The sequence below is a fragment of the Ochotona princeps genome, chromosome 24 (genome assembly GCF_030435755.1).
Source record: "Ochotona princeps isolate mOchPri1 chromosome 24, mOchPri1.hap1, whole genome shotgun sequence".
In the NCBI taxonomy this organism is placed as follows: domain Eukaryota; kingdom Metazoa; phylum Chordata; class Mammalia; order Lagomorpha; family Ochotonidae; genus Ochotona; species Ochotona princeps.
This window is the reverse complement of record NC_080855.1, coordinates 26,305,883-26,326,583: the sequence shown is the minus strand read 5'-3', so window position 1 is coordinate 26,326,583 and position 20,701 is coordinate 26,305,883. Positions and strand designations below refer to the sequence as shown.

The following is a 20,701-nucleotide window of genomic DNA, read 5'->3' as shown; positions in this document are numbered from 1 at the left end:
AGGGCTAAACCAGTCCCAAGCTGGGAGCTGGTAACTTCATCCGGGTCTCCCATGCGAGTGGCAGGGACCCAGCGGCCTGAGAGCCGCCTTCCACGTGTGCACTGGAGGAAGCCGGATCCGAAGCGGAACTGGGACTGGGACCCATGCATTCCAACACGGGATGTGGGGTGTCCCAAGATACATCCTAACGATGGGATTACATGCCAAAACAATGAGAGAAGGAGCAAGAGGAGCAAGTTGAAAGTTCCTACATATTTATTCTCATTTTTCTTAAAAGGTAAAGACACAAGGAACAAGAGAGATCTTCCATGTGCTGGTTGACTTCTCAAATAGCCACAACAGTGAGGGCTGGGTCAGCCCAAAGCCAGGAGTCGGGAGCTCAATCCAGGCCTCCCAAGTGAATGACAAGGACCCCAGGTGTTTTTTTTTTTATTAATTACATTGCATTATGTGACACAAGGACCCCAGTTTTTGAGCCATCACCTACAACCTCCCAGGTTGAGCAGTAGCAGGGAGCTGGAATTGGAACTGGAACCAGGACTGGAATTAGACATTCTGAAGGTGCTTTAATTTTTTTAATTTACTTAAAAGAGTTATGGCAAAAGAAGGAGCGACAGAGAGAAAGATTTTCTTTCTGCTGGTTCGCCCCCCAAATGGCTGTAAGAATCAGGACTGGGTCAGGCTGAAGCCAGGAGTTCCATCCGGGTCTCCCATGTGGGTGTGGGGAGGGGCCCAAGAACTTGAGCCATTCTCCACTGCCATCCCAGGTCATATGCAGGGAGCTGGCTCAGAAGCGGTGCAGCCAGGACACAAACCGGTGTACATATGGGATGTTAGGGTGGCAGGCTGCAGCATGGCTAACTTCTGAGCCTCTTCTATAAAGCACACGACACTTCTATTATGTTTTAAATTATTATTATTTGGTGTTCTGTCTCACACAGCTAAACTGGATCTTTTTTTAAGATTTATTAATTTTTATTGGAAAGTCAGACATACAAATCTTCCATCTGCTGTTTTTCTCCCCAGGTGGCCGCAACGGCTGGAGCTGAGCCAATCTGAAGTCAAGAGTCAGGAGTTTCTTTCAGGTCTCCTACAGGACTGCAGGGTCCCAAGGCCTTGGGTTGTCCTGAACTGCATTCCCAGGTCACAAGCAGGGAGCTGGATGGGAAGGCAGGCTGCTGGGACACAAATGGTGAGCATATGGGATCCCAGAATGTACAAAGCAAGGATTTCAGCCACCAGGCTACCACACCAGGTCCTGGGTTTAGTTTTGTTTTGTTTTTAAATTGAAAACAGAGGTCCAGACAAAAAGATCTTCCCACGGGTTCACTTCCCAGATGGCTTCAACAGCCAGGGCTGGGCCAGGCCAAGTCAGGAGTCCAGAACTCAATTCAGATCCTCCAGTGGGTGGCAGGAGCCCCAGGAGTGGGGTCATCACCTGTTTCCACTCAGGCTGTACACTGGCAGGAAGCTGGAGTTGGAAGGGGAGCTGGGATACCAACTCCGACATGGGAGGCCCGTGCCCCAAGAGGCAGCTCAGGTCCGTATCTGCTCCTGCACCAAAGCTTAACCAGGGACACAGTAAGGACTGTGTTGGAAAAAGGAGGAGACAGGGACAGCAGCAAAGTGAGGCTGTTCTCTCAGGTGGTGAAGAAGCAAGACCAAGCAACCTCTGGACAGACAGAGGCAGCCAAAGGCCTGCTCGCACCACCCAAGACTCATGCAGACTTACCTGGCTGGGCTTCGAGCGCCCCCTGCCTCTCCCACCTGCAGGTGCACCTGCAGGCGCAGGACACCTCACTGGCTCCCAGCTTAGCCCCTACCTACTGTTGAGCTTGCCCCTCCCTCAGCCTTCCTCCTGCAGGGCCAGGAGGGCCCTGCCCTCCCAGACCCAGGCAGCTGGAGGAGAGCTCTGGCATAGCCAGCTTTCTCCTCTCCCTGCCTCATATCCTGAAAAGCCAGGCCTTCCCCAGCCCTGCTTGCTGACCTGCCCCCAGGAAACCGGCTAAGCCCCGGCTGATGGGTGATGGGCAAAATACCTCCCGGCCTACTCCTCTTTTCCCAGGCACCCCAAGCAAGCACTAACCTCCACAGACGCCACCTGGTTCACGCTGATCCCCTGAACACATATTCGGGCACTGACCCCTCCCAGATGAATTCACGGTCTCCCTCCTGGAGAGTCCTAGCCCACCCTGGACTCCAGCAGCAGCCCCCTCCAGCCTAAGTTAGCACTGATCTCCCGTGGTCTGTGTCCCTCCCACAGGCCTGGGAATTCATGACTACAGAGATTTGGATATTCACCACCCTGGCACTGCCCCGAATCACTCTTCCATCATTGGTGACCATCACTCTAATCCTCACCACCTTCCCTTCGGGCCTCCTTTCCCAAAAGGCGCATACACACACACCCTGTCCGTCTATCTGGCCCCACAGCCCTGCGCCTTGGCCTTCAGAGTGCACGAAGTGACCTCGATCTACCCGACCGGGTGCAGGAGGCCTCAGGGTCCAGAAGGGGATGTGAGGCGACTGCGGAGCGAAGAGAGAGCAGAAGCGAGCGGGGCCAGAGGGTGAGAGTGAAACGCCCTAACGCCACCCACCCCACGCCGCTCAGGAGCAGACCGAGCGCGGGTGTCCCGGCCTGCGGGGCCACTTGCGGCGGGACAGGAGCGCCTGTCTACGGAATCCAGGAGCCGAGAGATTCGGATCGAGGACTGGAGAAGCACTCTCCATCCTCAGTTAGATTCCACGAGCCCCGGCGCCCACATCGTTCAGCCGCAGCCCGACAGGTGCGGAGGGCGTAGCGGCCAGGGCGAGCGTGCGCGCACGCGCCCGCCGGGCCCCGCATCCCCGCACACGCGCACGCCAGCCCGGTGCTCGCTTGCGAGCCAAGGCCTCGTTTCCCCGCCTCGGCCCGAGAGCTCTGGTGCCCACGGGAGGGAGGAAAGGACCGTGATGAGGACGACGCTGCTGGGCACCGCGCGGCTCGCTGGTGTATTGCAGCATCCCCGGAGCCGGACAGGGGCGAGCCCTGCAGGGCGGGGCGCGGTGCCCCTCGGAGCAGGCTAGGGGCTCCCTGGCCTGGCCGCTCCCACTTGACGCTCGCTGCAGCCAATGAAAGCTTGGCTTGGTGATGTCATGGCCCGACTGGACCCTGGTGACGAAAGTCCGTGGTCACCGTCAAGGGACCGGTGCGAGCCCACCCGCGGGGCTTCCGGAAGTTTCCACTGCGGCGTAGCGCGGCCTCACCCCCAGCCGTGCGCGTGCACCTCCGATGGCCTTCCTGGATGTCCCCGAGTCACCCCCTTCTCCCCTCGGGGGTCCTGAGGACCACCCCCATCCCTTGCCCACGTCTCCATTCCCACAGGTGTCCGTCGTCCCCGGCAGTGTCCCACGTCACCTTCTGTCCCCGGAGGACCAGCAGACCTCGAGAGGGTCCCCGGCCTCACGTTCGCGTGCCGTAGCTGTGGCTAGCCGTCCGTCCGGTTCGCGAGTGCGCTGGGCGCCGCGTGGGCGCCCGGGTGGCGTCTGTCCCTCGTTTCTGTGCGCCTGTCTGCGTCTGAGCCCCAGGGTCCCGGCCCCGAGGGGCGGGGGGGCGGCGGGAGGGGCGGGGGCGGAGCAGTGGGCGGGGGCGGGCGGGGGCGCCGCGGCCCGGAGGGGGTGTGCGCGGGGGGCCGCGGGCGGCGGCTGTCAGAGTCGGCTCAGCCTGCGCCGGCGAACGTCGCCGCCTCCAGCTCCCGGCGCGGCCCGGCCGCCTCAGGTGAGCCCCCGCCCTGGCCAGCGGCCTGCCGCGCGCCCCTGCGGGGAGGAAGGGGGTCCGTGCGCCCCACGCGGGACCGACCCCCCCCACACCCGGGACGCCCCCCGCCGCCGCGCCTTCACCTCCCCACCCCCCCGGCGCCTCCTTCGGCGGCTCTCACTCACCCGCGGCCCGCGGGCCAGCAGCCGCCTCTCCGCTGCAAAGCCTGCAGGGACCCCTCGCCGCCGCCGCCCGCCTCCCGACCCCACCTGGAGCCACTGGAAGATGCCCCTTGTTTGGGGCAGAAGCCGAGCTGCGCAGGTTCCTAGCGTCCGGCTAGGGAAGCCCCCAACCACCCCAGCGCCTGGCCCCGACGCCAGCGCCCCAGCGCAGCACGCAGCCGAGCCCCCTCCCCTCGGAGAGGCGCAGGACCTCCTGCAGCGGAGACTCCGGAGCTATTTTGGGGAAGGGGCGGCTCAGCGGAAGCCCCGAGTTATAATTAGCCGCACTCGGGTTTCCGAGTTAATCTCCAGCGGCAGCGACGGCCACGCGGCGCAAGGGCTGGGTGAGGGGTGACCGCCGCGAAAGGGGGGAGTTCCGACCCAGGGAATTTTGATCCCTTGGCCGGAGGCGCCGGAACCGCAGCAGCTGCTGCCCCTAAAATAGCGCCCCCGCCCTTACAGCCGGGGATCTCCGGAGCTGCGGGAGCGCTGGCGTCCCCACTCGCCCTTCAAACCCCTCCGCCCTGCCCGCCAGCCCCCAAACCCCCCACCCCAAAGTCGCCGGCTCCCGGGTGGGGAGCACCGTCCTTGACTGCGTCTCCACTGACCCCCGCTGGCGGCGGCGCGCACTGCAGCCGGACGCGCTTACGACTTGAGTCTTGGGGGGCCAGGGCATGCGCGCTGGGGGCCTGGGGTCGGGATGAGGAGGTTCGTGTGCCGAGCCAGACGATGGAGCCGGTGACGCAGGGTGGGCAAGACGTGAAGTAGACAGGATTTGAGGGAGCACTGGAGCTTGGGGCTCCCTGAACGCCAAGCCCACCTACCCTCGGGCACCCCTCACCACCACTCGGCCTTGACCAACCCTTGTAGAGGCTCCCCCTGGGGCGCCGCCCATCCGTGAAGGACCCGCCTCTGTCCTGTGCCATGATGTCCGCACTGCACGCACTGGGCCCTGCGGGGAAGCGGGGACCGTCTGCCTCGGCGTGCCCTGCGTTTGCGGGGGGCGGGGAGAGCGTGCGCCCGACCTCTGCCCCTTCCTCCCTCCTGTCTGCTTCCCCGGCTCGGTTTCTCTCCTCTGGCCGATCAGGGCCCCACCTCCTCTGCGAATAGGCGATAACGCCGGGGCGAGAAGGTTGCCTAATCTGCAGCCTGCGGGCTGCTCCGGGGTGGGGAGAGGGACCTTCACCCCTTGCCTTTCTTTCTGCCAGCAGACGCCGCCGCGACCTGCCCTGGCAGCCATGAGGCCCCCCTGGTGTCCCCCGCACACGCCCGCCCTCGCCTCCCCACTGCTGCTTGTCCTCCTGGCGCTGCTGGGAAGAGGGACAGAAGCTGAGGGCCGGGAGGACCCGGAGCTACTGGTGACGGTGCGCGGGGGCCGGCTGCGGGGTATCCGCCTGAAGGCCCCCGGAGGCCCGGTCTCTGCTTTCCTGGGCATCCCTTTCGGGGAGCCTCCGGTGGGCCCCCGGCGCTTCCTGCCCCCGGAGCCCAAGCGGCCCTGGTCGGGGGTACTGGACGCCACATCCTTCCAGAGTGTCTGCTACCAGTATGTGGATACCCTGTACCCTGGCTTTGAGGGCACCGAGATGTGGAACCCCAACCGCGAGCTAAGCGAGGACTGTCTCTACCTCAACGTGTGGACGCCCTACCCCCGGCCTACAGCCCCCGCCCCAGTCCTGGTCTGGATCTATGGAGGTGGCTTCTACAGTGGTGCTTCCTCGCTGGACGTGTACGATGGCCGCTTCTTGGCCCGGGCAGAGGGCACCGTGCTGGTGTCCATGAACTATCGGGTGGGCGCCTTTGGCTTCCTGGCCCTGCCGGGCAGCCGGGAAGCCCCGGGCAACGTGGGCCTGCTGGACCAGAGGCTGGCGCTGGAGTGGGTGCAGGAGAATGTAGCAGCCTTCGGCGGGGACCCCGGGTTGGTGACGCTGTTTGGGGAGAGTGCAGGTGCGGCCTCCGTGGGCCTGCACCTACTGTCCCCACCCAGCCGGGGCCTGTTCCACCGGGCAGTGCTGCAGAGTGGTGCTCCCAATGGGCCCTGGGCCACGGTGGGTGTAGGCGAGGCCCGCCGCAGGGCCACGCTTCTGGCCCGGCTGGTGGGCTGCCCCCCGGGTGGTGCCGGTGGCAATGACACAGAGCTGGTGGCTTGCCTACGGACACGGCCAGCCCAGGACCTGGTGGATCACGAGTGGCATGTATTGCCGCAAGAGAGCATCTTCCGTTTCTCTTTTGTGCCCGTGGTGGATGGGGACTTCCTCACCGACACTCCCGAGGCCCTCATCAACGCTGGAGACTTCCAGGGCCTACAGGTGACTGGAGTGGCTGGTGTGGGGCAGGGGAAGGCGGGGGTGGGTGGGAGACATTCTTCCTGCCCATCCCCCCTCCTCCCATCCCTTCCCCTCCCTCAGGGACCTAGGCATGCAGGCTCCTCCAGACCCACTCATGGGGGGAGGGCCGGGAGGGCAGGGCCTATGGGTGAGTTTCCTCTGTGTCTCCAGCCCTGCCCCACCTCACATTCTGGCTTCAAGGTTCTGATTCTATAACCGTTCACGTCTCTCGTCTCTGGCTCTCTGCCCCTCTGTGCCCGTCTGCCCGTCTGTCTGCCCACCCCCTGCCTCCTACCCCTCCCCTCCCTTCCTCCCCACCAGGTGCTGGTGGGTGTGGTGAAGGATGAGGGCACCTTTTTTCTGGTTTACGGGGCCCCAGGCTTCAGCAAAGACAACGAGTCTCTCATCAGCCGGGCCCAATTCCTGGCTGGGGTGCGGGTCGGGGTTCCCCAAGCCAGCGACCTGGCGGCCGAGGCTGTGGTCCTGCATTACACAGACTGGCTGCACCCCGAGGACCCGGCACGGCTGAGGGATGCCCTGAGTGACGTGGTGGGCGACCACAACGTAGTGTGCCCCGTGGCCCAGCTGGCTGGGCGCCTGGCCGCCCAGGGTGCCCGGGTATATGCCTACGTCTTCGAGCATCGTGCCTCCACACTCTCCTGGCCCCTCTGGATGGGCGTGCCCCATGGCTACGAGATCGAATTCATCTTCGGGCTCCCTCTGGAACCCTCGCTCAACTACACGGCCGAGGAGAGGACCTTTGCCCAGCGGCTGATGAGATACTGGGCCAACTTCGCCCGCACCGGGTTGGCACCGCTGGCTGGGTGGGAGGCAGAGGGTTCAGGATAGAGGCAAGGCAGCAACTTGGTGGGAGTGGGGGAGAAATAGACACAGAAAGGAGACAATGATGTGGGGAGGGGTGTGCAGATCACAGGATGCATGGAGTCCATGAGTAGGGCCTTCCTGGCTGGGCCCCCTGTACACCTCTCACTTGTCCAAGCATCAGGCAGCTGTTGCCCAAAGTGGTTTTGCAAACAAGACTGGCCCTGGTCACATAGGGTTTATCAATGGCACAAAACTGTATGGGAGAAGCTAAGATGTATCCAGATGCCTGAGGGCAAGAGGAGGGACTCCCAGATGCTGGGAACAGGGGAAAGGAAGGGCGGAGCAGCGGAGAGGAGGAGGAGGCACCTGCTGCTGTCCTCTGCCCATCCTCACTCCTGTGGCAGGGAGAGGCAGGCCTGTAGAGATGGGGGTACTGAGCCTTCCCTCTCCCTTCCGCGTGCAGGGATCCTAATGACCCCCGCGACCTCAAGGCCCCGCAGTGGCCCCCGTACACCGCGGGGGCGCAGCAGTACGTGAGCCTGAACTTGAGGCCCCCAGAAGTGCGGAGGGGACTGCGTGCCCAGGCCTGCGCCTTCTGGAATCGCTTCCTGCCCAAACTGCTCAGCGCCACCGGTACGTGGGGGGCCGTTGGACCAGGGCTGGGAGGAGAAGGGACGAAGAGAGAGGGGGCTGGGAGCCGCCGGCTGTAACCCCTGTCTTCTCCCCCATCCCACCAGCCACGGAGGCCCCCTGCACCTGCTCGGGCCCCGCCCACGGGGAGGCCGCCCCGAGGCCTGTGCCTAGCTTTCCCCTGCCCCTCCTCTTCTTCCTGGTCTTCCTCCTCCTCTCCCAGCTCCTGGGGCTGTGACCGTGGTCTCTCTTGGGCTACACTCATCTCAGGGACCCCCCCCCCCATCCATCCCCTCCTTCCCTCCCTCCCCTTCGGACTTGGTGGGAGTGGCTGGGGACGAGGTGGGCTCCCACCCATCTCAGGAACCCACGCCCCTTTGTTGAAATGGGAAACCCGATGTTCCTGGCAGGCCGGTACTAGGGGACCAGGGCCCTCACAGTGCTCCCCAGGGGGGCTATAACCGTCAATCATTTCTGTCTCTTCTCCTCTTCCCTTCTGGTCCCCTGTGGCCCCCCACTCTGCCTCCTGCCTGCCTGCCGCCTCCTCTCCTCCCGTCCCCATGCGCGCCCCCGCGGGGCGCCCCGGACACAGACACGCTGGATGAGGCGGAGCGCCAGTGGAAGGCAGAGTTCCACCGCTGGAGCTCCTACATGATGCACTGGAAGAACCAGTTCGACCATTACAGCAAGCAGGACCGCTGCTCCGACCTGTGAGCGGTGCACTCGCCGCCCAACGCGCCTGTACATACTGTTATTTATTGACGGGCTGGGCTCCAACATGCGCGCCCAGACCCTGCGCCCCCGCCTCCCCCGGGGCTCCCCCGTCCTCTGCATGTCTCGGGTCGAGCTCCCTCCCCCGCGGTGCCTTCGCCCCTCCTGGGCTGCCAATAAACTGTTCACAGCCACAAGGGCGTGCGCGATGCAGGGCGGGGGCGGCGCCGGAACCCACCCCGCCCCGTGTGGGGCGGCGGGAAGGACTAGCGCCTGCGCAGTGCGGCCCGCGCGGGGCCTTGTGGGAGCTTGGCGGCCAGCCAGAAGGCCCTTTTCGGGGACCCGCAGCGCGTGGACGGTCCTGGCGGGTCCAGCGAGCGTATCCCGAACAGGTGGGAGCCCCGACCCTCCCGCCAAGTTCCTGCCGCCGCCGGCGCCCTGGAGCCGCTGCGGGACGTCCACCTGGGCCTGGCCCCGCCGTGCGGCGACCGCGCCAGCCTGGCCATCCTCTCGGGCCACTACATCTACTATCACTACGGCTGCGACGGGCTGGACGACCGGGGCTGGGGTTGCGGCTACCGCACGCTGCAGACGCTGTGCTCGTGGCCGGAGGGCCAGGCCACGCGCGTGCCCGGACTGCTGGCCGTGCAGGCGGCCCTGGAGGACATGGGCGATAAGCCGCGCGGGTTCCGGGGCTCGCGGGACTGGATCGGCTGCGTGGAGGTCAGCCTCTGCCTGGAACACTTTGGCGGGCCGCGCGCGCGCCTCTGCCACGTGCCCCGCGGAGCCGGCCTCTCCGGGCAGCTGGAGATGCTGCACTCGCACTTCACGGGCGGAGGGGGGCCTGTCATGGTCGGGGGTGACGCCGACGCCCAGGCCAAGGCCCTGCTGGGTGTCTGCCTGGGGCCCGGCTCTGCTGCCCACGTCCTCGTATTGGACCCTCACTGCTGGGGCGCCCCGAAAAACCCCAGCGAACTCCAGAATGCCGGGTGGGTGAGCTGGCGGGAAGTGGGCACGGCCTTTGACCCAAGCTCCTTCTACAACTTGTGCCTCACTAGCCGTCGTGCCTCGGACTGAGCTGAGCGGAGGGGAAAAGGCCACTGTCACTGGAAATAAAGCACCTGCCCAGTGGACCCTGCCCCACGGGGCTGTGGGAGGCGGCAGCCACCGTGGAAGTGCTTTATTGGTAGTTGGGCTGAATGTAAAAACGGGTTTTGAGGTGTGGGGGCTGTGAGCATGGCAGCAGGGGAGTGGGAGCAGCAGCTCAGAAGAAGTCCACGTCATCAGGGGCATCCAGGTCCCGGTACTCCACGATGGCCCGGGGGTCTCCACGCACCATCCTGCGAGACACGGGGTGGACCAAGATGAAGCCAGGGGCTCGAGGGGTGCAGAGAGGCGAGGCGGCCACAGCAGCCGGCACACCTGGGCTCACCTGTTGCGAGGTTTTCCAGGATAACCTCCCTGGCCTCGGAAGGCATCATAGTTCCCTCGGCCAGCACCGTAAGGAGCGTGGGGGTATGGAGGGCCCCCTGTGGGAACGGCAGGGCGGACAGCACCAGCTGCGAAACACGACAGCACAGTGTTTTAACACTCAGTCTTTGTGCTACACCACACCCTTCTGGCCCACACACACCATGCTTACCTCCGTAGCCCAGGATGGGGGGCCGGGGCTGCCCGTATGGCATCAGGCCCTGTGGAGTCTGGTGTGGGTAGGGCAGTCCTGGAGTCAGGCCTGGGGGGAGTACAACACAGGGACAGGCACGTGAATTACTGCGGGGGGAGGGGCAGGTTAGAGAAGGGACTCCTGGACAGCTAGGGCAGACCCTCATGGATCGTATCTTACTCTGGGCTGGGCCAGGTGGCTGGGCAGGCTTGATTTCGGGAAGAGCGGGGCGCTTGGCATCAGTGAGGAAATTGTTGAAGAATGCCACTTCCTTCTTCACTTCCTCAATTTTTTCTGCATGCTTGTTGAAGATGTGTTTACGCACAAACTCGGGGCCCTGAGTGGACAAGACAGGTTGGAACACGGAGAGTAACAGGGAACCCACCCCAGGAGCACCCTCCCCGCACCCCAGGCCTGCAGCAGGGTTTCTGCCTCTGCCCTCCCCACCCCCAGCATGCCAGTTCCGGAACATCCCAGACCTTGAATTTCTTGCCACTCAGAGGGCATAGCCACTTATCCTTGCCCAGTTCCTGCGTGTTGGAGGTGACAAACTTCTCCACTTCCTGTTCAGGGTCCTTACGACCCATCTTCTGGGCCTCCTCCTCTGAGAGAGACTCGCGTACACTCAGCAGTGGTGTCAGCTTCTCCTCAAATGTCTTCTGCCATTCAAGCACTGGGGCAGGACAGGGACAGGCTGGGGAATGGCGCAGGGAGGGGAGGGCAGCACAGGACAGAGGGACAGGCTGGGGAATGGTACAGGGAGGGGAGGGCAGCACAGGACAGAAGGACAGGCTGGGGAATGGTGCAGGGAGGGCAGGACAGGACAGGGACAGGCTGGGGAATGACGCAGGGAGGGGAGGGCAGGACAGAGGGACAGGCTGGGGAATGGCGCAGGGAGGGCAGCACAGGACAGGGACAGGCTGGGGAATGGAGCAGCCAACTGGGGCTCACCTTCTCCATGGCTGATGCGGTTGGGCGGCATGGGACCACGCACGTGGATGATGCCACAGCGATTGGGCATCTCATCCTCATTGGGGTACTCACAGGTGTTATAATAATCCAGGGAGTGCACGATGCGCAAATAGAGGAGGAGTTTGTCCAAAACCTGACAGAATGGGAAGGCATAGGTTTCCCACTTTGGCCTGTGGCCCATGCCCACACCCTGTGCCCACCAGCTATGCTAGGTACCTTGATCAACTTCTCATCTCGCTCCACATTGATCTCGGCAGGGTTCCCCTCCTTAGGAGGCTCCTCAGGAGGGGGCCCCCCACTGCTCCCCAGCAGCTCCTCTTCCTCTGCGCTCACTTCCTCAATCAGGTAGTCCGTGATATTCTTCAAGATGGGGTTCTGGGAGGGCAGGCTCTGGGAGGAAAGGGAGGGAAAGTGAGGCAGAGAAGGCCCTGCAGGGAACAAGGCTCTACTGATGCCCCTGATCACTGACACCTGTCAGTGGTGCCCCTTTACACCAACACCTGTCTGTTCTAGCTGGTAGCTGGGGCGGGGGTGAGGAAGAGTTGGGTATCAGGGTGAGAGGTCAGGGCAGCCCACAGTCCCACAGGTGTCACTGACTGCTGGCAAAGGAGTTGTCCCAGGCTCTGCGGCCCAGAGCTGGGTCCGGTCATCCAGCGTGTGGATCAGCTTGGCAGCCAGCTTGATGTCATTGCGCACGATCTGCTTGTGCTGGGTGATGCCGTTGATGTTGCGGACACGCCGGGTAAGGTCTCTGTTCACACCAGGGCTCAGCTCACACTCCCGGAGCTGGAGGGGGCAGGCGGTCAGTCCACCAACCATGAAGACCTCCCTCCCTGCCTGCCCGAGCAGAGCACTCACCCGGATGTTCTGCAGGTTCCAGCAGATCTCCTTGATGTTCACACTGCGGTCAAAGGTCACCCAGCCACGGCGGAAAAACCTACACCAGAGAGCTGCATGAGCATGGCAGTGGGGTTTCACTCCACCTTCTCCACTGGGCGCCCCATCTCTCACCTCCTCTCCGGCTGGGGCTCCGACAGGGCCACACGCATAAAGCCAGGATATCTCTTACACAGCTGCAATAAGCAGAGGGACACAGCTGTGGCAGTGACTCAGGATTCCCTCCTTCCTCTAACCCCCACAACACAACCACCACAGATCGGCTATCCAATCCCAGCCACCAACCAAGGGTACATAGACAGGGACCAGCCAGGGAGTGATCACGTGCCCACGCCTGCCCACTCACAGAGACGATCTCAGCCCGGGAGATGTTGGGCGCAATGTTGCGCATGAAGAGCGAGCAGGTCTTGTGCAGGGGCCGGGGCCTGCACTCTAGCCCTGTGGTGTCCTTGGCCTTTTCCCTCTCCTCCTCCTTGGGCTTGTCCTTTTCCTTCAGGGCTTCTTCTGCGGGAAAGAAGATGAGAAGAAAGATGAGAGCAGGGGGAGGGAGGCTTGCCCTGACCCCCCTCCCCACACACATACGCAAACACACAGGTCTCCAGCCTCTCCCCTCCCACACAGGGCAGTGGGAAGGAGCATACCAGCTTCTTCCTTCTCCTCTTCCGCCTGGCCACTCTCGGACTCGGACTCGGACTCGGACGCGCTGCCCTCATCCAGGCTGTCGTCCCCACTGTGCTTGCGGTTCCGCTTCTTACTGCTCTGTGACCGCCACAGCAGAGGGGATGTGTCAGAGGGCAGAAGTCCCGCTCCAGGGCTGCCCGAGCTAGCAACGCACACCTCACCTTTTTGGCATCCTTCTCTAGGTCATCTTTCTTCTCATCCTTGTCACTTTCACCCTCAGGCTTCTTCGCTTTGTCATCATTGGAGCTGTCATCTTCTCCCTATAAGCAGAGGATACAGGGTGTCCACTGTCCCTACTGTCCCTTCACCTTCTACCAGCACCTGGGCCTGGGGTCACTGTGCCCCTCCTCCCTCCTTGGCCCAGGCAGACCTGTTTGCCATCCTCTTTCTTGTCCTCCTTATCTGCGGCCTTGCGCTCACCATCCGCAGTGACAGGCCCCGTCCGGGCCTCTTCTTTCTTGTTGGCCTCCCCCGGCTTCCCCGCCTGTTCCTCCTCCTCTTCCTGCTCCAGGATGCGCAGGTCATTCTCTGTGCCGCCTTCCATCTTAATCACAGCTGCGACAAAGCAAAGGCCCTAGATTCAGCCCACCAGCTGGCACCTCCTGACAGACGCTACCTACCAGATACTGCCCACTCCCCAAGCACACACCTGCGTCCAGCATCTTGACAATGGCATCGGCTTTGTCTATGTCTAGGAGAAGGTTATCAAACCAGCCGCTCTCCATGAGGGACAAGAATACCTTCAGCCTGTTCTGCAGGGCCCCCCGGGCCTCTTGCCGACGCTTCCCCACCTCATCGGGATGGTACTTTGAGCGAAACCTGGGAGGCAGGGAGGGGGCAGGACGACGACACAGTCAGTGGAGGCCAGGGCCTGGGAGTGGGGAGGGGCCCAGGAAAGTCAGGGCGCAACCCCCATCCTCTCCCACCCACAAAGGTCATAAAAGCCAAGAGGGTAGGGTAGGAGGCACCCTTGAACCACCCAGCAACCCAGAGGGGCCCCAGAGGCCGTGCTCTGCCAACATGGGGGAGAAGCAGCAGCTGAGAGCTTTGGTTCCAGACCAGTGGCTGCAGGGGCAGCTCACCATGACTGCCTCCGGGAAACTCTAACTATGCATTTAGGCTAGTTCCCCACGCTACCAGAGGAACACCAAGGCAACAGCAGGCCCCAAGGAACCTCCCTCTCCTCACCAGCCCCAGACAGCTGTCGTTAAAGAACTGCTCCCACTGACTCCCTCCACCCCTAGGTGGGAGACAGGAAGCGGCCTCCAGTGTACCGGGCAGCGTTAAGTCCAAAGGAGGGATACCCTTCTCCCCCCTTGGGAAGAGGCAAGATGGTGAAGGGACAGAGAGGCCAAAGGGAGAGACTCAAGTCCCCTCATAGCCACAGGTGCTGAAGAAGGAGAGACAGATGGAGAGGGAGGGAAAGAGAGGAGAGGGAGAGAGAGCGCTCACAGCTGGAGGGGCAGGTGGAACACGAAAAATAAAACACTTCCAATAGGACACTAGGGGAGGGGGACCAGAAAAAAGCAGAAATAGGAAATAAAGAGGGGAAATTGACAGAAAGTTCCAGAAATAGAAAACAAAGGGAACAACTAAAGACCAAACCGGAGGGGTGGGGGAAGGAACCAAAAAGCAGAAAAGAAGGGGGTGTTAGGCAGGAAGCCAGAGTAGAGCCAGAGAGAGAATGACAGGAACAGCAGAGACAGAGACAGGGCCTTCCGAGCGGCCAGAGGGACAGCGACAGGACAGAAGCACAAGGCGAGTGGAAGGAAGGGAAGCTGCAGGCGTCGCCTCCAGGGTCTTTACCTTGGCTGCTTGGTCAAACAGAGCTCAAGATTTAACTAGCGGTGCCCAGGGCCCATGCCGACTGGCTCCTGGCTGGGGCGCCCGGCCCAATGCCCCCCCTGCGGGACTCCGAGGGGGGGCCCTGCCTGACTGACTGCCTGAGCAATCACATTCAGCTAAGCCGCTGCATTGTGCACAGCGGTGCCCTGCCTGTCTGCCTGGCCGGGGCAGCGCGGCTCAGCCCGGGGGCTCATGTATGGGCTGGGCATGGTGGGGGTGGAGGTGGGTTTGCTCCGAGCTCCGACGATGAGCGGGTGTAGTTCCCAGTTCTGGCTCTTTTCAAGGAGGAAGAGCAGAAAGAGGATGAGGAGGAGGAGCAGGAAGGGGGGAAAAGATGGTTGATTAAAATTAAAACATCCACAAAAAGGAAAAAAATTAATTATTTTTCTCTCAAACGACCCTGCGATCTTTGCTTTTCTTGCTGGATTCATTCGTCGTGTTTGGGAAGATGCCACAGCCACACAGGGTTCCTGACGATCAGGGAGGACAATTACCGACAGCAGCAGGTGCGGAGCAGCCTGCCCACTGCCCCCAGGGGCTCTGGCCGGATGCCTGGAGGTGCCCGCTCACTGAGGCCAGGGGGAGAGGGAGAGGGTGGAGGGCCGTGGCAGACATGGAAGGAGGAGACCCCATCAGCCAACGCTGTCCCCGTCCCCTCCCCCACCCTGCAGGTTGGGGATCGAGGGACATGGGGAGAGGCCAGGGGGAGCATGCCAGGGAAAAGGCGACAGGGCAGGGGCACTCACCACTCCTCGTCCTTGTGGGCCAGGAAGAAGTCCTGCATCTGCTGCCGCCGGAAGTCCAACTTGTAGTCATTATAGCGCTTCACAGCCTCAGTCTCATCCACAGAGTCATCCAGCGACAGCAGAAACTCTTTGAAAGTTTTCATCACGGGCGGTGGCACACCCAGGTCGATCTCCGCAATGCTGCCCAGCCTGGGGGCCGGCAGGGCATTTGGATGGGGGAAAAGGAGTGGGGGCACCGAGACAGCTGCTGCCCCTTCCTTTGCCCACCAAGAACATCCCACCTCCTTCAGCCTGTAGCCCCAGGACTTTTTACCTGGCCTGGATAGGCAGCACGTGGTGTTGCATGATGTGGACGTCTGGGTGGCCCCAGGGCTGAGGGGGGCCATAAGTTGGGCCCCCACCCCCCCCAGCATAGGGCATCTCATAACCACTGTGGTATGGGTCAGAGCTGTGCTCATCCCTGAGAGTGAAGGACACCAAAGTCAGATAAGCAGCCAGCACAGAGGGAGGGGACACCCGGAAGCTCAGCTCTCACCCAGGACTCAAGGGAACACAGAACCATCAGGGCAAGGGCCGTGCAGGAAGAACCAATGCCACTTTCAGGGAGGCCCAGGTGGCAGGCAGACTAAGAGAGAGAGGAGAGAAACTCGTCATCTCACCAGTCTCGCCTCATGCGCTTCTGTGGGGGGCTGAGCTCATGGCGGGGAGGAGAGAAGCGCTCTCGCCGGTTCCGGTCATAGTCCCGATACTCGCCCCGACTGCGGCGCTCCCGGCCCCGGTCCCACTCTCTGGGGTGAGAACAAGGAGCCATAAGCCAAGGCCACATCCCTGGCAGCCCCTCTTGCCCAAAAATTATACACCCAGAAAAGCATCTCTCTACTACCACTCACAAACAGCTGGCAGCCAAGCTCAGGCCCCAGCTGGCACTAACAACCCCAGCAGAGTCCCCCCTCACCTTCAATTCACCCAGCCCCTCCTCTTTGCAGCCCAGTCCCACCACCTGCCCCTCTACTCAGCATGACCCCCACCCTAATCCTGCACCATCCTCTTAAGGCCCACCTCACAGCCGGTCACAGAACAGTCTTCCCTGCCTTCCTCAGCCTCTGCTCCCTTCCCTGCCCACTCTCTTGGAACCGTAGCCCAGGTTTTTGTAAGCTGCAGAAACTGCTTCCTGAGGCTGCGTCCCCAATAGATGCCAGTTTGAGTCCTGGCCACTCCACTTCCCATCCAACTCCCTGCTAACGCACCTGGGAAAGCAGAACAGCATGGCCCAAGTGCTTGGGTCCCTGCACCCCAAACACCCCAAAGGAGCTCCAAGACCCTGGCTTTTGGCTCTAGTTGCTACAGCCATTTGGGGGTAAATCAGCAGTTGGAAGACCTAACTCTGCCTTTCAAACAAATACTTAAAAATTCTGCTTTCTGTTATTTTAGCCTCTACTCATCTTAACAACAATCTCTTCCAGCCCAGTGATTTTCAAACTCTTTTGTCTCTGAAACTGTCAAAGCCACAGAACTTTTGCTCATATCCTGCAATGTTCGCTGCCTTCAGAAGCAAATAGAACTTGAACACCTAGTCATTTCTTTCCTACAAGAGAAAACCTAACTTTCCCATACAATCTTAGTAAAATAAAAAAGGGGCACTTTGCTTTTTCTATTTTTACAAATTTCTTCAAGATGAGCTTCACAGATCTGTCTTCCATGTTCAGTCTGTGTGCTATGTTTTGCTTGAAAACATGAAGACAACGTGGCCTCACAGTGTGTGACTGGAACCTGGGAAGATGCCACTCTGGGAGGATGTCCCACGAGAACACACAGGACTCGGGGCACAGTGGGCAGGCAGCTGCCCTTGGTGTAGGCTGGCATTCATGGGTGGCAACTGGCTGGGGTCTAGAGAGACTGGTCACAGGGCATACAGGGCTCCAGCCCTGAGGATGGGGAGCCACGGCAGCCAACTCCAACTATGCCCCCTTTCTGACCCTTGGGTTTTCCCCCCAGACCTAAGGGCCTCCAGCCCATACACACCTGGCCGTGAGCACTTACCCTGGGCAACTGGGGCCCCCCCTTCAGTTCTCAGCTAGAGGACCCTAACATGCACCCCAAAAGTCAACAGCAGCACAGCATCCTTGGTGGCGCCACCTTGCCCCTTGCAGGTGTCCTGGCCTCACATCCCAAGCCTGCAGGTGCGAGGAAGCTGGCCGACTCACACTAGCAGTTCCCAGAACTTTGGTTTTCACCAGAAGCTTCACTTGCCACTGTTCCTTAAGAAAAATGTCTGCCGCAATGGAATGCTGGACTGTCTGACTTTGTACCAGCAATGTTGGGGTACACTTAAATAAGAGACTGATGGAATTATAATTCCTTATGAAGGATTATAACACTGTAGTAAAATGGGGAAAATCTGTTGGGGGGGTGGGAGCTTGGGGGGAAATCCCAGTCTACACGAAATTGAACCACATACTTCAAAACTTCAAAATAAAAAAATTAGTTAATTAAAAAAAAAAGAAAATGCTGGATGTCTGAGCACCTACCACGAGACAGTCACACAGGTCAGAATGGCATCTCCTGGGCAAAGCAGCCATTGGTTCAGCTGGCAATTGAGCTTTTTCCTCGTACCTCCCTGGCCACAGGTCAAGTCCACCTTACCCACTAAATGGCACTGACCTTTTAAACTCTGTGGTCTTTGTGTTAAGGCATCAGCGTTCTTACCCACCACTACCTACAGCACCATCAGAGACAGCTTAGCCTTACCAAACTAACCTCATAGATTTATTCAATTACTTCCAGTTCTTTGAAAGGCAGACAGACCTAGACTATCTGTCTGCTGGGTCACTCCCCCAATGTCTGGGACAGACAGCAGGGAGCCAGGAACTCCATCTCATGAAGGTGACAGGGACCAAAGCACCGAGCCATCCCTGCTGCCTCCCGAAGTGTGCACTAGTGGGAGCTTGGGACAAGCAGCAGAGCTCCCACCACCAGGACACGGAACACATGCACCCCAATGCGCTCCCCTGAGTCTTAGAACTGCACAGACACCCCCCTCCATCCTGGTCTATGGCCCACTGCAAACCACTGCTCCCACCACACTGGGGCCTGCGCTCTCCCCTGCATCCACGCTGGGTCCAGAGCTCCAAGATGCTCGCCTCACCCACTCACGTTTACCGATGAGGCCCAGGGTCCCTTCCTGGTAGCTCACCTGACCCCACACCACTCCGTCCCTGAGATCTTTTAACAAGGTCCCTACAAGTACACACTTGCACCATATCCCCAGGGCACTCGTGCTCCCCAGCTGCACTCCTGTCGGCTGCCCAGAGCAATAATCCCACCACATCCGGCTTCGGAATTCAGGCTCCCTTCTTTCCTAGAGAACACCGCACCTCAGCTGCTCTGCTTCCGACCCAGCGCCCAGCCAAGGCTCTTGGGAAAGCAGAGCAGGGTGGCCCTAGCGTCTGAACCCTGGTCCCCACGGAGGGGACCCAGATTGGAGTTTCAAGCTCCTGGCTTCAGTACAGCCCAGCCTTGGCCATTTCACTCATTTGAGGAATTTACCAGCAGATGAAAAAAGCCTTCTCTGTCCGTCTGCCTTTCAAAGAAACATCTTAAAGTAAGAGAAAAAAAAGCTAATGAATGAATGACTACACCAAGGAAACCAAGGTGCCAGGCGGTGTCAACACTCACCAAAGGCATTGCCTGGGTGACCCACGGACCCGCTTGTCCATTTTACTTTTTAGACAGGCTGACTCATTGATTTCCTTGGCAGTGTCAGAGAAGGACAGAGATCCCCATCTGCCAGCTCACTCACCAAATGGCTGCCACCCCTAAGGCTGAGCTAGAAGCCCATCTGTGCCTCCCCGGAAGCGTCTCCTACAAGACCTCCTCACCACTCAGTGGGCCTTCCCAAGCACATCAGTGGGAACCTGGAGCAGGTGTGGAACTGCCAGGACAGAACAGGCACCAGTGGGGTAGGCGGCCATGCCAAGTGGCAGACCATCTCCACAGATCCACACCATATCCCACCTTCTCCTCCCATACAACCTCCTTTAGGCATAACTTACCCAGGGTAAAACAACGCCACAAGCAGGCTTGCTAGGACCGGCACTCACAGAGCCTTCAGCACCCTGGGCCTCCCTCCCCAGGCCCTCTTGCCCTTGCGACAAGAGCAACACACAGTCCGCAACCCATAGGAACACGGACCGCATCCATGGGTGGGAAGGCAGCACATCCCAGGGCCTCAAGGGGCAAAGGGATCCTCACCTGTCATTCCAGTCGTCGCCGCGCCGCCTCTCATCTCTCTCCCGTGAACGGTCGTAGTCGCTCCGCTCCCTTCTGAACTTGTCTCTGCGCCTGCGGTCATACTCGTCATCACTGTCACCCATGGCGCAGTCCAAGGAGGCCTGGGGCCCAGGGAAGAGAGCCAGTCAGGAGTCCTTGCTGGCAAAGGACAAGCCCAAGGAGTGAGGGAGCCACCCACCCCCCGGCTGGCCATCACGGATGGCCCCGAACCCGCGGAGCCGGCCTCCTCTCCTGCCTGTCCCACCCCAAGAGCAGTCATGGCAAGCAGGTGGACACCCCTTACACTGCCACTCACCGGCAATACCTCACTGCTGTTGACAAGCCTCCTCTCCCGCCTACTCCCTAACTGGCACTCCTAGGCCCCTTGCACACCATGGGCAGCAGGTGGACACCCCTTTACACTGCCACCCGCCGACACCCACCCCACCTACGCGCCATCACCAGCAGGTAGGCGCGCCCCCACCCCGCCTCCTTCCCGACCACCCCCCAAGGCAGCCTTGGGGAGCAGGTGGGCGTCCCCACCCAGCCTCCTTCCCGACCGACCCCCAAGGCAGCCTTGGGGAGCAGGTGGGCGTCCCCACCCAGCCTCCTTCCCGACCGACCCCCAAGGCAGCCTTGGGGAGCAGGTGGGCGTCCCCACCCAGCCTCCTTCCCGACCGACCCCCAAGGCAGCCTTGGGGAGCAGGTGGGCGTCCCCCCGCTGCAGCGGCGCGCCCCTCCCCCACCTGGCAGCGCTGGCGACCGTTGGGCGCGCGTTCAAGCAGGCTAGTCTTCCGGGCCACCCGGGCGCGCGACGAGGATGAGAAGCTTGGGGGGCCACGGGGAACGGGGGGTGGAGGGAAAGAGGATCTCCCAAGTCAGCGGCCCCGAGCAGAGGGGCGAGAGGCAGTGGAGCGGCCAAGAAAGGGCGCGCACGCGCGCGGAACGCCAACCGCCGACGCCGCCTCGCTCGCGCCTGCGCGGCTCTGACGCGCAGAGGCCGCCCCGAGCCGAGCGAGGGCTGACGGGAAGGGGCGGGCCTCGGAAGTCTCGCGCGCTTCCCTAGGAATCAGAGACGACGGAAGCCGCGCGGGGCCCTGCGAAGGCGTTGGGCTCGGCAAGAGGGTCGCTGCGCTAGGAAGTCTCCGGGGTCTGCCCCATTTCCCTCCCAGCCCAGGACG

At 61.4% G+C, this 20,701-nt stretch overlaps 3 protein-coding genes across 8 annotated transcripts; 2 read left to right on the top strand and 1 right to left on the bottom strand.

Annotated features, from left to right (window-relative positions):
* Positions 1-3,672: 3,672 nt before the first annotated feature.
* On the top strand, positions 3,673-8,644 carry ACHE (acetylcholinesterase (Cartwright blood group)). 3 transcript variants are annotated; one of them, XM_058680781.1, is made up of 5 exons: positions 3,673-3,757; positions 5,169-6,263; positions 6,603-7,087; positions 7,570-7,739; positions 7,844-8,017. In XM_058680781.1, exons 2-5 carry the CDS (start codon positions 5,196-5,198, stop codon positions 7,972-7,974), a joined length of 1,854 nt encoding a protein of 617 aa, XP_058536764.1. In that variant the 5' UTR covers positions 3,673-3,757; positions 5,169-5,195; the 3' UTR covers positions 7,975-8,017. The 3 variants fall into 3 exon arrangements, with proteins under 3 accessions (XP_058536764.1, XP_058536766.1, XP_058536765.1); XM_058680783.1 differs by lacking the exon at positions 7,844-8,017 and adding an exon at positions 8,329-8,644 and having other exon boundaries at positions 3,687-3,757; positions 5,166-6,263; XM_058680782.1 differs by having other exon boundaries at positions 3,688-3,757; positions 5,166-6,263.
* Positions 8,515-9,655, top strand: UFSP1 (UFM1 specific peptidase 1 (inactive)). Its single transcript, XM_058681098.1, has 2 exons — positions 8,515-8,597; positions 8,768-9,655. The coding sequence occupies exons 1-2, from the start codon at positions 8,515-8,517 to the stop codon at positions 9,522-9,524; spliced, it is 840 nt and encodes a 279-aa protein (XP_058537081.1). The 3' UTR covers positions 9,525-9,655.
* SRRT (serrate, RNA effector molecule) lies at positions 9,613-20,519 on the bottom strand. Of its 4 annotated transcripts, none has more exons than XM_004586951.3 (20): positions 20,267-20,519; positions 19,503-19,642; positions 15,911-16,039; positions 15,565-15,711; positions 15,252-15,440; positions 13,310-13,479; positions 13,031-13,215; positions 12,822-12,920; positions 12,621-12,738; positions 12,326-12,483; positions 12,094-12,155; positions 11,941-12,019; positions 11,680-11,868; positions 11,299-11,472; positions 11,062-11,215; positions 10,590-10,783; positions 10,291-10,447; positions 10,090-10,179; positions 9,880-10,006; positions 9,613-9,787 (listed from the first exon to the last, which is right to left on the bottom strand). In XM_004586951.3, the coding sequence occupies exons 2-20, from the start codon at positions 19,622-19,624 to the stop codon at positions 9,712-9,714; spliced, it is 2,619 nt and encodes an 872-aa protein (XP_004587008.2). In that variant the 5' UTR covers positions 19,625-19,642; positions 20,267-20,519; the 3' UTR covers positions 9,613-9,711. The 4 variants fall into 4 exon arrangements, with proteins under 4 accessions (XP_004587008.2, XP_058536593.1, XP_004587010.2 ...); XM_058680610.1 differs by having other exon boundaries at positions 10,090-10,191; positions 19,503-19,679; positions 20,267-20,518; XM_004586953.3 differs by having other exon boundaries at positions 10,090-10,191; positions 20,267-20,518.
* Between the last annotated feature and the right edge of the window lie 182 nt (positions 20,520-20,701).

Bases quoted from the DNA above. Each gene is read 5' to 3' on its own strand.
- ACHE (XM_058680781.1), top strand. From the start codon at position 5,196: ATGAGGCCCCCCTGGTGTCCCCCGCACACGCCCGCCCTCGCCTCCCCA. The intron at 6,264-6,602 runs GTGACTGGAGTG...CCTCCCCACCAG, and splicing joins GAGACTTCCAGGGCCTACAG to GTGCTGGTGGGTGTGGTGAA. The intron at 7,088-7,569 runs GTTGGCACCGCT...TTCCGCGTGCAG, and splicing joins GCCAACTTCGCCCGCACCGG to GGATCCTAATGACCCCCGCG.
- UFSP1 (XM_058681098.1), top strand. From the start codon at position 8,515: ATGCGCGCCCAGACCCTGCGCCCCCGCCTCCCCCGGGGCTCCCCCGTC. The intron at 8,598-8,767 runs GTGCCTTCGCCC...CTTGGCGGCCAG, and splicing joins GTCGAGCTCCCTCCCCCGCG to CCAGAAGGCCCTTTTCGGGG.
- SRRT (XM_058680610.1), bottom strand. From the start codon at position 19,624: ATGGGTGACAGTGATGACGAGTATGACCGCAGGCGCAGAGACAAGTTC. The intron at 13,480-15,251 runs GTGAGTGCCCCT...CCTGCCTCCCAG, and splicing joins GCCCACAAGGACGAGGAGTG to GTTTCGCTCAAAGTACCATC. The intron at 12,739-12,821 runs GTGAGGTGTGCG...TGGCGGTCACAG, and splicing joins TAGAGAAGGATGCCAAAAAG to AGCAGTAAGAAGCGGAACCG.